The sequence below is a fragment of the Vombatus ursinus genome, unplaced genomic scaffold (assembly GCF_900497805.2).
Source record: "Vombatus ursinus unplaced genomic scaffold, bare-nosed wombat genome assembly UNPS02014810.1, whole genome shotgun sequence".
Taxonomy (NCBI): domain Eukaryota; kingdom Metazoa; phylum Chordata; class Mammalia; order Diprotodontia; family Vombatidae; genus Vombatus; species Vombatus ursinus.
In genome coordinates this window covers 306424-319113 of record NW_020954588.1, presented here as the reverse complement: position 1 = coordinate 319113, position 12690 = coordinate 306424, and the positions used below count along the sequence as shown (strand labels likewise).

The 12690-nt window shown below is 34.5% G+C and overlaps 1 protein-coding gene across 1 annotated transcript in view; it reads left to right on the top strand.

Moving 5' to 3' along the window:
* CUL3 (cullin 3) overlaps window positions 1–12690 on the top strand; it is a 108784-nt gene that overhangs the window by 86711 nt on the left and 9383 nt on the right. Inside the window, exons 9-12 of the mRNA XM_027875884.1 lie at window positions 481–651; window positions 1112–1219; window positions 10276–10400; window positions 11230–11326. Coding sequence (XP_027731685.1) covers window positions 481–651; window positions 1112–1219; window positions 10276–10400; window positions 11230–11326 — 501 coding nt within the window. The remainder of the gene's footprint in view (window positions 1–480; window positions 652–1111; window positions 1220–10275; window positions 10401–11229; window positions 11327–12690) is intronic.

Here is a 12690-nt window from a genome sequence, read left to right as displayed (position 1 = left end):
TGGGCATTAGTTCTCACATGGTTGTGATAAGTCAAGAAAATAGTTTGATATTTTTATATTTGTACCTCTGTTTATCGTGAGGAATGAGAGATTGCTGTAGGTTTTTAGAACATGAAGTTAACTCATTTGGTTTTCCCACATTCTGTGGAAATAGATGAAGTCAGAAGAATAAAGCTCCTACTAGAGAAACATCTTCTGTAGCATTTAAGAAAAAGTATCTTGTGACTCTCAGGTAGAGTGGGTATGGACTTATTGTTGAGGGAGAAGGGAGAAATGAGGAAGCGTTAGTGGTAAAGTACATATGAAATTCAAAGAAGGAAGCATGGTAAGTGCAGCTGTAGTTGCCTGATATATATGGAGCAAGAGGTTCCCTTTTAGGCGTTGGGATCCCTGTGTATTTGTTATACACTTAAATTTATGTGGTAGTTTTGTTCTTTTCATAGAAATCAAATTTTTGAATTCTTTAAATTAATTTTACAGCTTACAGAACAAGAAGTAGAAACAATATTGGATAAGGCAATGGTCCTGTTTAGGTTTATGCAAGAGAAAGATGTATTCGAACGTTACTACAAACAACATTTGGCCCGAAGACTTCTTACAAATAAAAGTGTTTCTGATGACTCAGAAAAAAATATGATATCTAAATTAAAGGTAAGATAGAGTATAGCACCCATCAACATTTAATACAAATGTTTAACGCAGGTAACAGGATTATGCACACAGCTATGTGTGTGTGATTGAAAACATTTTTGTTTAAGTGAGCTTTTAATTTGTAAATTTATTTTTTTTTCCTTGCAATTAACATAGATTGTTCCCTAAGATGCTTTTCTAGAATTATTAAAATCCTGAGAATCCCAGTGTCCTTTGTATTTCATTTAGTGCTGCTTGAATACTCTTTAATCCATTCTGTACTCTCCCCAAATCACTGGATTTAGTAGAGGTAATTCACATTTCAAAAGCTTTATTTTGATCTCATCACTGTTTTCCTTAAAGTAAATTCATAGAAATTAGCCCTACTGTTGAAAGGCATTTCATATTTAATTTTCTGTTAAAAGATTGAGTTGTTTTAATAAATAAAGATTGTTTTTGTCTGTGTCCTTTATTTCCAAAGACTGAATGTGGATGTCAATTCACATCAAAACTGGAAGGAATGTTCAGGGATATGAGCATCTCAAATACAACTATGGATGAATTCAGGCAGCATCTGCAGGCTACAGGGGTAAGACTCTACTTTTGTTTCTCTTGTATACATATCTATTTGTGTTTCTATGTATGTATGTATATATGTATGTATCTGTCTATTTTTACATAAACTTTTTCATAGTAAACATTTTGCTTGCTAAGTGACATAACCAAAGTCTTCCCCTTTGAGAGTGAGTTAACTTTATTTTACTTCATTAAGAGCTGTAAAGATTTGTTTCCTGTGTATCAAGTTTAAATATTGAGTATTTTTTCAAGGAATTTTCATAGCTCACAAAACTTTTCAAAAACCTTTGGTTATTCCTTTAAGATAAAAAAAAACCTTTGTTTATAGCTCAGTTTCTTTGTCATTTAAAAAAATTTATTCTGATCAAAATGTTTTAAAGTTGTTGCTAATACCAAAACAGGCATGTTGTAGAAAAAATATTTCTAGAAAAGAGTGAGACCTAGCTTTTTGTCACTTAGTCCTAAGCATCATCCCTCTAAACTGTATCATCTTATACAAATCACCTTTTGTCACTCAGTTCTGTTTGTAAAATCCAAATAAAGGTGAAACTAATTTATTTATACTTACATGGGGATGTTCAAATAAAATGGAGAACACTTATTTTAATTGGTTTGAAAAAATTAAAATACTATATAATGTTGCACATCATCCAGGGGAATCTAGATTATAGTACAAATTCCCATAATAGAAATGGTATTACTATAATAATGTTATAGCAGTTTATTATTAATAATTGCTTATAGAATGGAAAATTATATAAGTGCTTATTATGTGCTAAACATTGTCTATATAAAACCTTTCAAATTTGTGGCTAAAACTTTGAAAAGTCATGTAGCTCTCTTAACTCTTCTCTACAGTATTCTGGAAAGATTTTAAGGCCATTGATAGTGGGTTTTCGTTTTTTATCCAGATTGCCTAGTACCACGTAGGCTTAGGGTAAAGTCACAACATACCCAACATTCAGCTTAACTCCACATTCTTTGAAGTTTATACTCATGAGTAAATATCACTGAGATTGTATACATTGGTAATAAAACTTCCATTTATAAATACTGTATGATAACAGTCCATTTTGATTTAAGGCAGAATGACAACTCCAAGTAACAAACTTAGTTGCTAATAATTTTTTGATGCTAAAACAAAGGGTACTAATAACTTTCATTTAGATGAACAAAGGAATCTATAGACTTTCAAGAGAAAGAGGAATGAAAGGGGCAGTAGCACTTCCAGACCTTAAATTCTGTGACATCTATAATCATGAAAACATTTTGTTACTGGTTCAAAAATAGGAAAATAAATCAGTGAATAAGGGTTGGCAAAGAAGTATTAAAAAAAAAAAAAAGAATTCGGTGTTTGACAAACTTGGGAAAGAACTGCCTCTTTGGCAAAAATTATTAGGAAAACTAGAAAGCAGTCCTATGGCAATTAGGCATGTACCACCCTCTTATGCCATCCTCCACAGTAAACTGAAAATGAATTTGTTACCTGAATACAAAATATCATACCACAAACAATCTATGCCAAGATGTGACATAAGCACTTCGTTCCCCTTCATCCAAGATCCATCGCAGAACTGGTCGGCTCTGCTGGAATTGCACAGTAGCATATTGACTCTTTAACTTTGGAACCCATACTGTATTGGACCAAGGCACCGAAAAAAAATTTTTTTTTTCCAGAAGAACTAGTCTGGGGTGGTACCCTGAGGTAGTATTTGACTATATCAGGGGTAGGGAAGCTGTGACCTCAAAGCTGCAACTTCCCCACCCCTGGACTGTACCAAGCATAAGTAAACACAGAAGGAGACTGATTTAGTACATCTCCCCAACTTCCTCTTGTTGGGGGAGGTCTGAGCAGACCAAGTTGGTTCACATTAGACTTTCATTATCAAATTAGAGGCATTCTCAGATACTAAGTTCTGTTTTTTTCATGTATTCATTTATTCTTGAATTTCTTTCTTCTGTAATTATTAATGTAGTATTTAGGTGGAGAAGGGAGATAAGGAACAGAAGAGATTTGGTGTCAAATAAGATCGGACAATGTTTTGTACTGTAAACACTTTCCTTCTCTACTTTTGGAATTTGTATTGATACATTTAATAAGTATTTTTGAGACATACCAGTTTTCTGTGTGCCACCTACCCCCCCCCAATTGTTTATTTACTTATTGCTTTCATTAAAAATTTTTTGGGTTCCGAATTCTATCCTTCCTTCTACTCCTTTCCACCCATTGAGAAAGCAAGAAAGGTGGTATCAGTTACACATGTGAAATCCTAGAAAACATTTCCATATTAGCCATATTGCCAAAAAAACAAACAAACAGACAAGAAAAATAAAGTAAAAAAAAATTATGCTTCTCTGAGCGTTGTTCTCTCTCTGGAGGTGGATAGCATCTTTTATCGTAAGTACTTTAGAATTGTCTTGGATCATCTATTGATTAGAATAGCTATGTCATTGACTGTTGATAAACATTACAATTTGCAGTTTCTGTGTACAATGTTTTCCTGCTCGCTTCACTTGGAGGTGAGTGAAAAATCCGAGAGACAGAGTTTCAGGATAATTACTAACCAGTTTATTAATTAGACTAGCTAATAAATAAATTGATGGGTCTGTGGTTTCTCTCGGTAACCAAAGACACCTGAGGACATAATGAATGCCTTAAATGTTTTTTTTGTTTTTTTTTTTTTTAAAGGGAATACCCCTGACAGGAGAAATCAACCCTGATTGGTAGATGTTTAAAGGAGGGGGTGGGATAAAAGTGTTCAGCTCCTCCTGCTGAGAATGTGACTTGATCATGAGACTTAGCTGCCTCCAGCAGTTTGGATAAAGGAATCCGTATCTGCTTACTACTCTGGTTTTCTCCTTCATGAGCTGGAACATCCTAAACAGCCTAAAAAGTTCATTGCTTTGGGGCAGAAATTTGCCTAGATTAGATTCTGTTTAAACAGAAATAAGGTCTCCTAGTTGGGTGGGCACCCTCCCAAGATTAAGGAGCATATTCTCTGAGGATTTGGGAAATCTTATCTATCAGCTTTGTCCTTCAGAGAATGTGATAGACCTATAGGGGCTTGTCTCTGAATGAGGAAATAAAGAGAAAAATCCCTAATCTAATAAAACAAAATAAAAATTTTTCTAACTTTGTATCAATTCATATATGTTTTTCTTAAACCATCTTGCTCATTATTGTGTGTGTGTGTGTGTGTGTGTGTGTGCCACCTATCTTGAGTGTGGGAAGGGTAGGTTATAAACATCTGATTTATTAATCTGTATACCTTGATTCACATACATAGTCTTCCCTGTGGTTCCCTTCTTTTCAAAATTGCAAGGTTGTTTGGTATTATCGTGAGATATATAGATATATACAGATATATAAAGAAAGGGGGGGAGAGCATTAGGGTTTGGTAAATAGGAAGCTATTGATGTCCTTGGTTAGTAGATTTGGAAGCCAAGTCATAAGGGGTTGGAGATAATGGGTATGGGTCCATTTTTTCAAGAAGTTTGGTTATAAAATGGAGTAGAGAGGAGAGGAACATTAACTGGATATAATAAAGATACATCAAGGGCAAGCTTCTTAGGATTGAAGAATACTGAACATGTTTTCAGACTAAGATAAATGAACCAATGTAGCTTGGTACGTAAGGTATCTGAGTGTTTTGAATACAGTCCTGGAAGAGGTACTGAAAGGGAGTCAAGACCACAAGATAAATTAGCATTCGGTGATGGAAAAGTAAAGTGAAAAAATGAATGGGTATTGATGTTGAGAATTCTTCCTCAGTTAAAAGTGATCGTACCTCAGATTTTTTTTGTAGCACTTCAGATTTTTTATTTCCCTTTATCACATTCTGCCTTCTATTAAATTGCATTTTTAAAATTTGTGATTTGGAGCATTTTTTCATGTGCTTTTTGATAGCTTGCATTTCTTCCTTTGGGAAATACCCATTCATATCCTTTGATCATTTCTCTGTTGGAGAATGGCCCCTGTTCTTATATAGTTGTCTCAATTCACCATATATCTTGGATATCAGGCTTTCATCAGAGGAATTTGCTTCAAAGATCTTCCTCAGGTAACATTACTTACTCTTCTGTTAAAAAAAAAAAAGTAACTTCAAAGGTAAGATGGAGAAATTCATCTGGAAAGATGAAGGGTTTTCAGTGACCTAAAAGCTAAAAGTGTGAACGTGATAGGAGAGCTAAGAAAGCTAATGGAATCTTGGGCTGAATTACAAGAGGTGTTAGCATCCAGGAAAAGAAAGGTAATGTAATCCTGCTGTATTTAACCTGGGGAGACCATATATGGACTGTTTGTTTTTGAGTACAACATTTTAAGTATGACATTCCAAGTGAATGGCAACCAGTATTCTGAAGTTGTTGTCAGGTCATATTATATAAGGATCACTTGAAGGAACTGGACATCTGGGTATATTTAGCTTGGAGAACAGAAAACTCAGGGGGGTAGATTCCTCGAGTATTTTAAATTTTATCCAATAAAGGAGTTTTGCTTGGTGCCAAAGGACAACAAAGAACAGTGGTTAGAAGATATAGAAAGGGGCAGCTAGGTGGCGCAGTGGATAGAGCACCGGCCCTGAAGTCAAGAGGACCTGAGTTCAAATCCGGCCTCAGACCAAACACTTGACACATACTAGCTGTGTGACTTTGGGCAAGTCACTTAACCCCAGTTGCCTTACCAAAAGAAAAAGGAAGATACAGAAAGACTAATTTAAGTTTAATCCAAGGAAAAACTTACTAATAATTAGAACCTTTCAAGAAGGAATGGGCCTCATCAACTGGGGAACGCTTGAACAAGTTGTGGTATACAATTGGGATAGAATACGGTTGTGCTGTAGGTAAGGACAGGCAGGATGGTTTCAGAAAAACCTGGAAAGTCTGACATGAACTGTTTGTAAGTGAAGTGAGCAGAATCCAGGAAACATTGTACACAGTAACACCAGTATTATAATGATGATCCACTGTGAAAGACGTAGATACTCTGATCAAGACAGTGATCTAAGATAATTCCAGGGGACACGTGATGAAAAATGAACTCCAGAGAGAGAACTGAACTCTGAGTAGAGATTGAAAGATACTTTTTTTTTTTGCTTTGCTTATTTTTCTTGTTTTATATGTGTGTGTGTGTTTTCTTTTGCAACATGGCTAATGTGCAAATATGTTTTGCATGATTTCACGTGTTTCTGAAGTTATAGGGAAGGTGAGAGATTTTGGAACTCAATTTTTTTTTAAATGAACATGAAAATTCTAAATTTAGGAAATATTTAACAATAAATATTTTAAAATAAAAAAAAATCTGCCATCTAGGGAGAGCTGTTTGGGTCTACTTTAGTGAAATTCTTTTTTTCCCTTAAAGTCACTCTAGACAATATAAAAAAACCTGAGAGTACACCTGCCAAAAGAAACCCAAAAACTATATAAACAAAATTATAAAAAAAAAACCTTTTATACAAATAAAATCAGATTTAAATAATTAGGAGAAATGCTAGTTATTCGTAGGTAGGCAGGCCCATGACAGTTTTACCTGAACTAGTTTATAAGTTCAATGCCATCCCAGTTAAATTATTAAAAAAAATTTTCTTTTTTACTGATTTAGAAAAAATTATAAGAATACTTTGGGGGACCAGCTAGGTGGTGCAGTGGGTACAGCACCAGCCCTGGAGTCAAGAGGACCTGAGTTCAAATCCAGCCTCAGACCAAACACTTGACACATACTAGCTGTGTGACCCTGGGCAAGTCACTTAACCCCAGTTGCCTCACCCAACTCCCCCATCCTCCCCACCCCCAAAAAAATTTCATTTGGAAGAAAAAAGGCAAAAATATCAAAGAACTAATGAAAAAAATGTAAAGGAAAGAGGCTTAGTAGTAACAAATCTTAAATTATGTTGTAAGGCAGCAATTATCAAAACTATCAGTTACTAAGAAATAGAATCAATGAAACAAAGTAGATATAAAGTTTACAGCAGCAAATAAATATAGTAACCTATTTGACAAGTGTAGAGACTTAAAATTTGGGGATAAGAATTCATTATTTGGTAAAAATTGTTAAGAGAACTGGAAATCAGTATGGCAGAAACTGGATATAGACCAGTATCTTACAATGGATACATGACAATAGATACAAAGATATGAGATACAAGAAAATTTGGAGAACATGGAACATACTACTTTTCAGACTTGTGGATAGGCGAACAATTTATCTTTAAACAGTAGAGCAGAGTAAGGTATAAAATGGATCATTTAAATTACAATTAAAGTTTTGTACAAATAAAACAAATGTAGCAAAGATCAGAAGGAAAGCAGAAAATTGGGGGGAAATTTTGTAGACAGTTTCTTAGATAAAGATCTCCTATTTCAAATATGTGAAGAACTATATAAAATCTTTCAGAATACGAGTCATTCCCCAATTAATAAATGGTCAAAGGATTTGATGAACAGGCAGTTTTCCAATGAAGAAATCCAAACAATTTATAGTCCTATGAAAAAGTGCTCTAAATCATTATTGATTAGAAAAATGCAAATTAAAACAACCTTGAGATATCATTTTATGCGATCAGCTAAAATGATTGAAGAGGAAAGTGACAACTGTTGGAAGGTATATGGAAAAAATGGGACACTAATTCATTGTTGGTGGAATTGTGAACTGATGCAACCATTTTGGAGAGCAATCTGAAATTACACCCAAAGAGTTATGAAACCACCTAAACCCTTTGACCCAGTAATACCACTACAGGGTCTATTTCCAAAGATGATTAGGTGAAAAGGAAAAGATCCTATATGTTCTAAAATATTTATAATAACTCTCTTTGTGAGAACTGGAAATTGTGGGGAAGCCCATCAATTGGGGAATGACTGAACAAGTTGTTGTACATGATTGTGATAGGATACTACTGTACTGTAAGAAATGAAGAGCTCCATGATCTTAGAAAAACACTGATAAACTTGCATGAAATAATGAAGAATGAAGTGAGGAGAAATAAGAGAATGTTGTATACAGTAACAGCAATTTTAAGAACAACTTTTTATTTTAAGAACAACTTTAAGTGAATAAGTCATTTTGACTACTATAAATACCCAAGTTAACTAAAAAGGACATATGAAGGAAGACACTATGTGCATTCAGAGAAAGAAATATAAATAGAAGTATGTATAGTATGATTTTATATATAAATACATGTTTGTGTCTAATGGTAGCCACAGGGCAGGTGGGGGTGGGGAAAAAAAAACTTTACATGATAACTTTATTATATATTTAAAAGGAATAGCAAGTTGTACATAATACATAGGCAGTTTCTTATGCAATCTTTTTTATTACACTATGTTATGGAAATACTTGTTTTATTCCATAAATTAAAAATAAAATATGTCTTTTAAAAGTAAGTCTTCAACCATAGTTGTTGATCACTTTTCAGTTATGACATAGAATTCTTTTTATTTGTAGGTTGGAGTCCCTTCCAACTGTGAAATTCTGCAATTCTCAAGCTTCCAACAATTCCCCCATCTTTCCCTTTGCTAAACTCCAGTCCCACATTATCAGCTGCTGCTAGATATCTCATAGTAATCTAATAAGCATCTCAAACTCAGTGATTCTACAGCAGAATTTAATATTTCCCCCCTACTCCTCCATACTTCTGTTTCTTTCAGAACACCACAATGCTCACAGCAACAGCCCAAGTTGATAGCCCAGAAATTATTAATTTCTTGCTTTCCCACATCTCATACATCCGATAAGCTGCAAAGACTTGATGATTAAAACCTCCACAATCTCTCATGAATCCGTTACATTTTCTCTAGTCACACAATCACCTGCTGACTACTACTGTTTTAAGCCTCCTAACTGGTCTTCCTGCTTCTAGGCTCTCCCATCTCTAATTCATCTTCCACACAGTTGTCAAAATAATCTTCCTAGATATAAGTCTGACCATATCACTCCCTTCATTAAAACCTTAGCTAGCTTCCCAGGAGCCTGGCATTTTAGGCCCTGTATAATCTGGCTCCCACGTACCATTGCAGTTTTATTCCATAATGTTCCCCTTCATGAACTTTGTTCTAATCAGACTTGACATTCCCAACTCCTACCTGGGAATGTGCACAATCCATTCCTTCAGGTCTGGATTACACTTTCTGCTCATCTCCATCTCCCTAAATCCTTGTATTCCTTCAAGTCTCAGTGGATCCTCCAGTCCTTCTAATTGTTCACCCTGACTTATTCTTCTAAGATGCCTGATTTTATATTGTATTCAAAAGCAAACTCCTTTGAGCTCAGGAATTGTCATGTTATTGTATCCTGAACACAGTGCTGTGAAAATAGGTATTTGAATAGTCAGATTGTGACACTTACATGAACTTTTGAATAATATAGCTAAAAATATTATTCTTTCAGACTTTATTGTGGGGCTTGTACAAGGTATCAAGAAATGGAAAACTTGACTAAGTGGGTTGAAATGTTGAATTGAGATGAAAAGGATTTGTATTTCAGGGTTAGGGGGTGCCATGCTGTTTCTAAAATTTCAGCAAAGTAGAAATAACTCTAGAAACATCTTGGAAGAAAGAGATCATTGTGATACCTTGACAATTTTGTTTAAAGTCTAAATAAAGCTTCATGGCCTTATAATAATTTTGTTTGCAATACCACAGTGTTGTACTTTTTCCTTACCACCATTGACCCTCAGTTTTAAACTGAAACTTAGTTCTCTATAGTCTTCTTTTATAGAATTCCTTGACTATTCAGTATCTATCAGAGTCTACTTCTGCTCTTGCCGACATTATCTCTTCAGATATAGTAAATGCTGATAGACTTTTGAAAGGCTCAAGTCTAGTAGACAGAGTAGGGGAAGGTCACAGAATTTAACAATAGGTATTATGTTCCTGCTGTGTGGTCTGTTTTAGGCAGAGAAAATTGTACTTGTGTATGAAGATTGGATGTTAAATAAATAATCTTAGAAGTGAGAAACTTACTGTGTCATGTACTTGTTACCATTTTAAGACTGGCCTTCACTGTATTTAATTGAAGGATATAATTAATTCTAATTAAAATTTGAGGTATTTTTCCCCCATTGTGCATAGGTATCATTAGGTGGTGTTGACCTCACAGTTCGAGTCCTCACAACAGGATACTGGCCCACGCAGTCAGCCACACCAAAGTGCAACATCCCGCCAGCACCAAGACATGCTTTTGAAATATTTAGAAGGTAAATACTAAAACGAGGCTTTGCATTTTCAGTCCCTATACTGCTTCACATTGAAATAAGTTTAAGATTTAGGAAAGCATACAGATTAAATGCTTTTTTTTTTCCTTTCAGTGTGTAGTAAAGATCATTAAATTTGATCTAAAATGGTAGAAGTCAATGAGTAAGACTGCAGAACCAGTAGTAAGATAAAGTAGTTTAGAGTAGCATATTAGCAGTGGGGAAAGGGGCTTTTTTAGTTGGCATAAATGAAAGCTCTTAAAGAGTTCACCAACTCCAGTGTTATTGATGTTCAGAAAGTCTGCACATTCATTTTATGCTGAATTCTTTTTGGGTGTAATAATTTATTGGTGCCTTCTATTTGATGCCTTTTTTTTTTAATCTTCTGCAGGAATACATGGAGGCAGAGCCATGAACTCAGTAGTATTTTATCGGCTACTAAATTATAACACAAAAGTTATTTTAAGATAGTTTTCAGTTGTTAATGGTGGAATATGACCTCTGCAATAGTGCCTCTGCAACAGAGCCAGGGACTGTACCTTTGTGGAGATGACCTAACATTCCATTCTTTCATATGCACTAGTGTGTGACTTGGAGCAAGACAGTTAATAATCCGTTTGGCCATTGGTTTCCTCAGTTACAAAATAAAAAGATTAAATTGAATGAACACCATGGTTCTTCCCAAACCCTAAAGAACCCTTGTCATTTACCTTCACTTTTACGTCCCTTTCTTTCTCTCCCTGGCTGCATAGGCTTGTCTGGGGTCATTATCCTTTCTTTTTTTAAAAATATGTAAATTAAATGAATTAATTTACTTTTTGTTGTGCTGTAGGTTTTATTTAGCCAAACATAGTGGTCGGCAACTGACACTCCAGCACCATATGGGTTCTGCAGATCTCAATGCCACCTTTTATGGACCAGTCAAAAAGGTAATCATTTGAGCATTTATATATATCCATATCAAATAATTTAAAATTTTAAAAATACAATCTATGAGGCAAATTATGTGGTTAGCTTTCATTTAGTTATATAGGCAACAGATGTACATCATGCAAATTTTTAAGAGGGCTGGTAGGTGGGTACCTGAATTGTGATTGTTCCCTTCCCTCAATTAACTTTTTCATTTTAAAAACACTTTTTTTGCTATTAGTCTGCCCTGAGGTCTTAGTGCTAACAATTTACTAAGACTAATAATTCTTATAGAAAGCTCATTTTTTTAATCATGTAGGCATTAGAGAATATAAACTTTTAAAATGTTGAATTCACCAAAGGTGACTTTAGAATTCTTAGATTCCAGTAACCCTGAGTGCTCATGAGCTAGATAACTTTGCAAGTAACGAAAATAAGTTGAAAAACTGTAAAATAATTATAGGAAATTAGGAAAACTTAGTGAATCTATTAATTTTAATTCAGAATTAGGAGATTTAGTTTATTTTATTTACTTTTCTAAGTTTGTTGCTTGCTTGAAGTTTATAAAAATAAAAGGATCTAGTCTTAGAATAGCAGTTCACGTTACTTTAGGTAAAAATTTTCTGTCTTGATTTTTTTTTTTTTCAGCTAGTCTGTAATGTAAGAGAGGCACATGGTGTAATCAACAGAGAGCCAGTCTCAGAGCCAGGGAGACCAGTGTTGAAGTCCTACTTCTGACATACACTGAATTAGTAACCCTGAGCAAGTCACTTAACCTCAGTGCCCTCAGTACCTCTAAGGTGATAAGGGGGGAAAGTACCAACTTGCATGGGAGAGTTTCCTCATCCAAGAATTCCTTATGCCATTGAAATCATGGATCAGTCTCTATGTCTATAAAATAAGTTTAGAATTACCAAAATAGTGTATAGTTTTGAATAAAACTATGTTCATTTATCCTTAAAGCAGTGACTTTTCAGAATCAATTAATTATGTGAATTTTGAATGTTTGTTGAAATAAGCAATACATGGGCCAGCTAGGTGGCACAGTAGATAGACAGCCCTGGATTCAGGAGGACCTGAGTTCAAATCCGTCCTCAGACACATAACACTTAACTAGCTGTGTGGCCCTGGACAAGTCACTTAACCCCCATTGCCCATCAACCCCAAAAAAAAAAAAAGAGAAAAGAAATAAGTAATACTTCCTAAGATAAATTGAAGTATGCTTACCATTCAGGCAAAAAATAACCTGGGGATTACATAGACTCTATAGATAAGTTGACCCCCTTCAGTGTTTGGAAGATGGAATTGAGTTACTTATACTTTAAAAGAAGACTTTTCTTATTATTTAATAATCAAAATTAAGTCAAGTAAACATACAAAATAA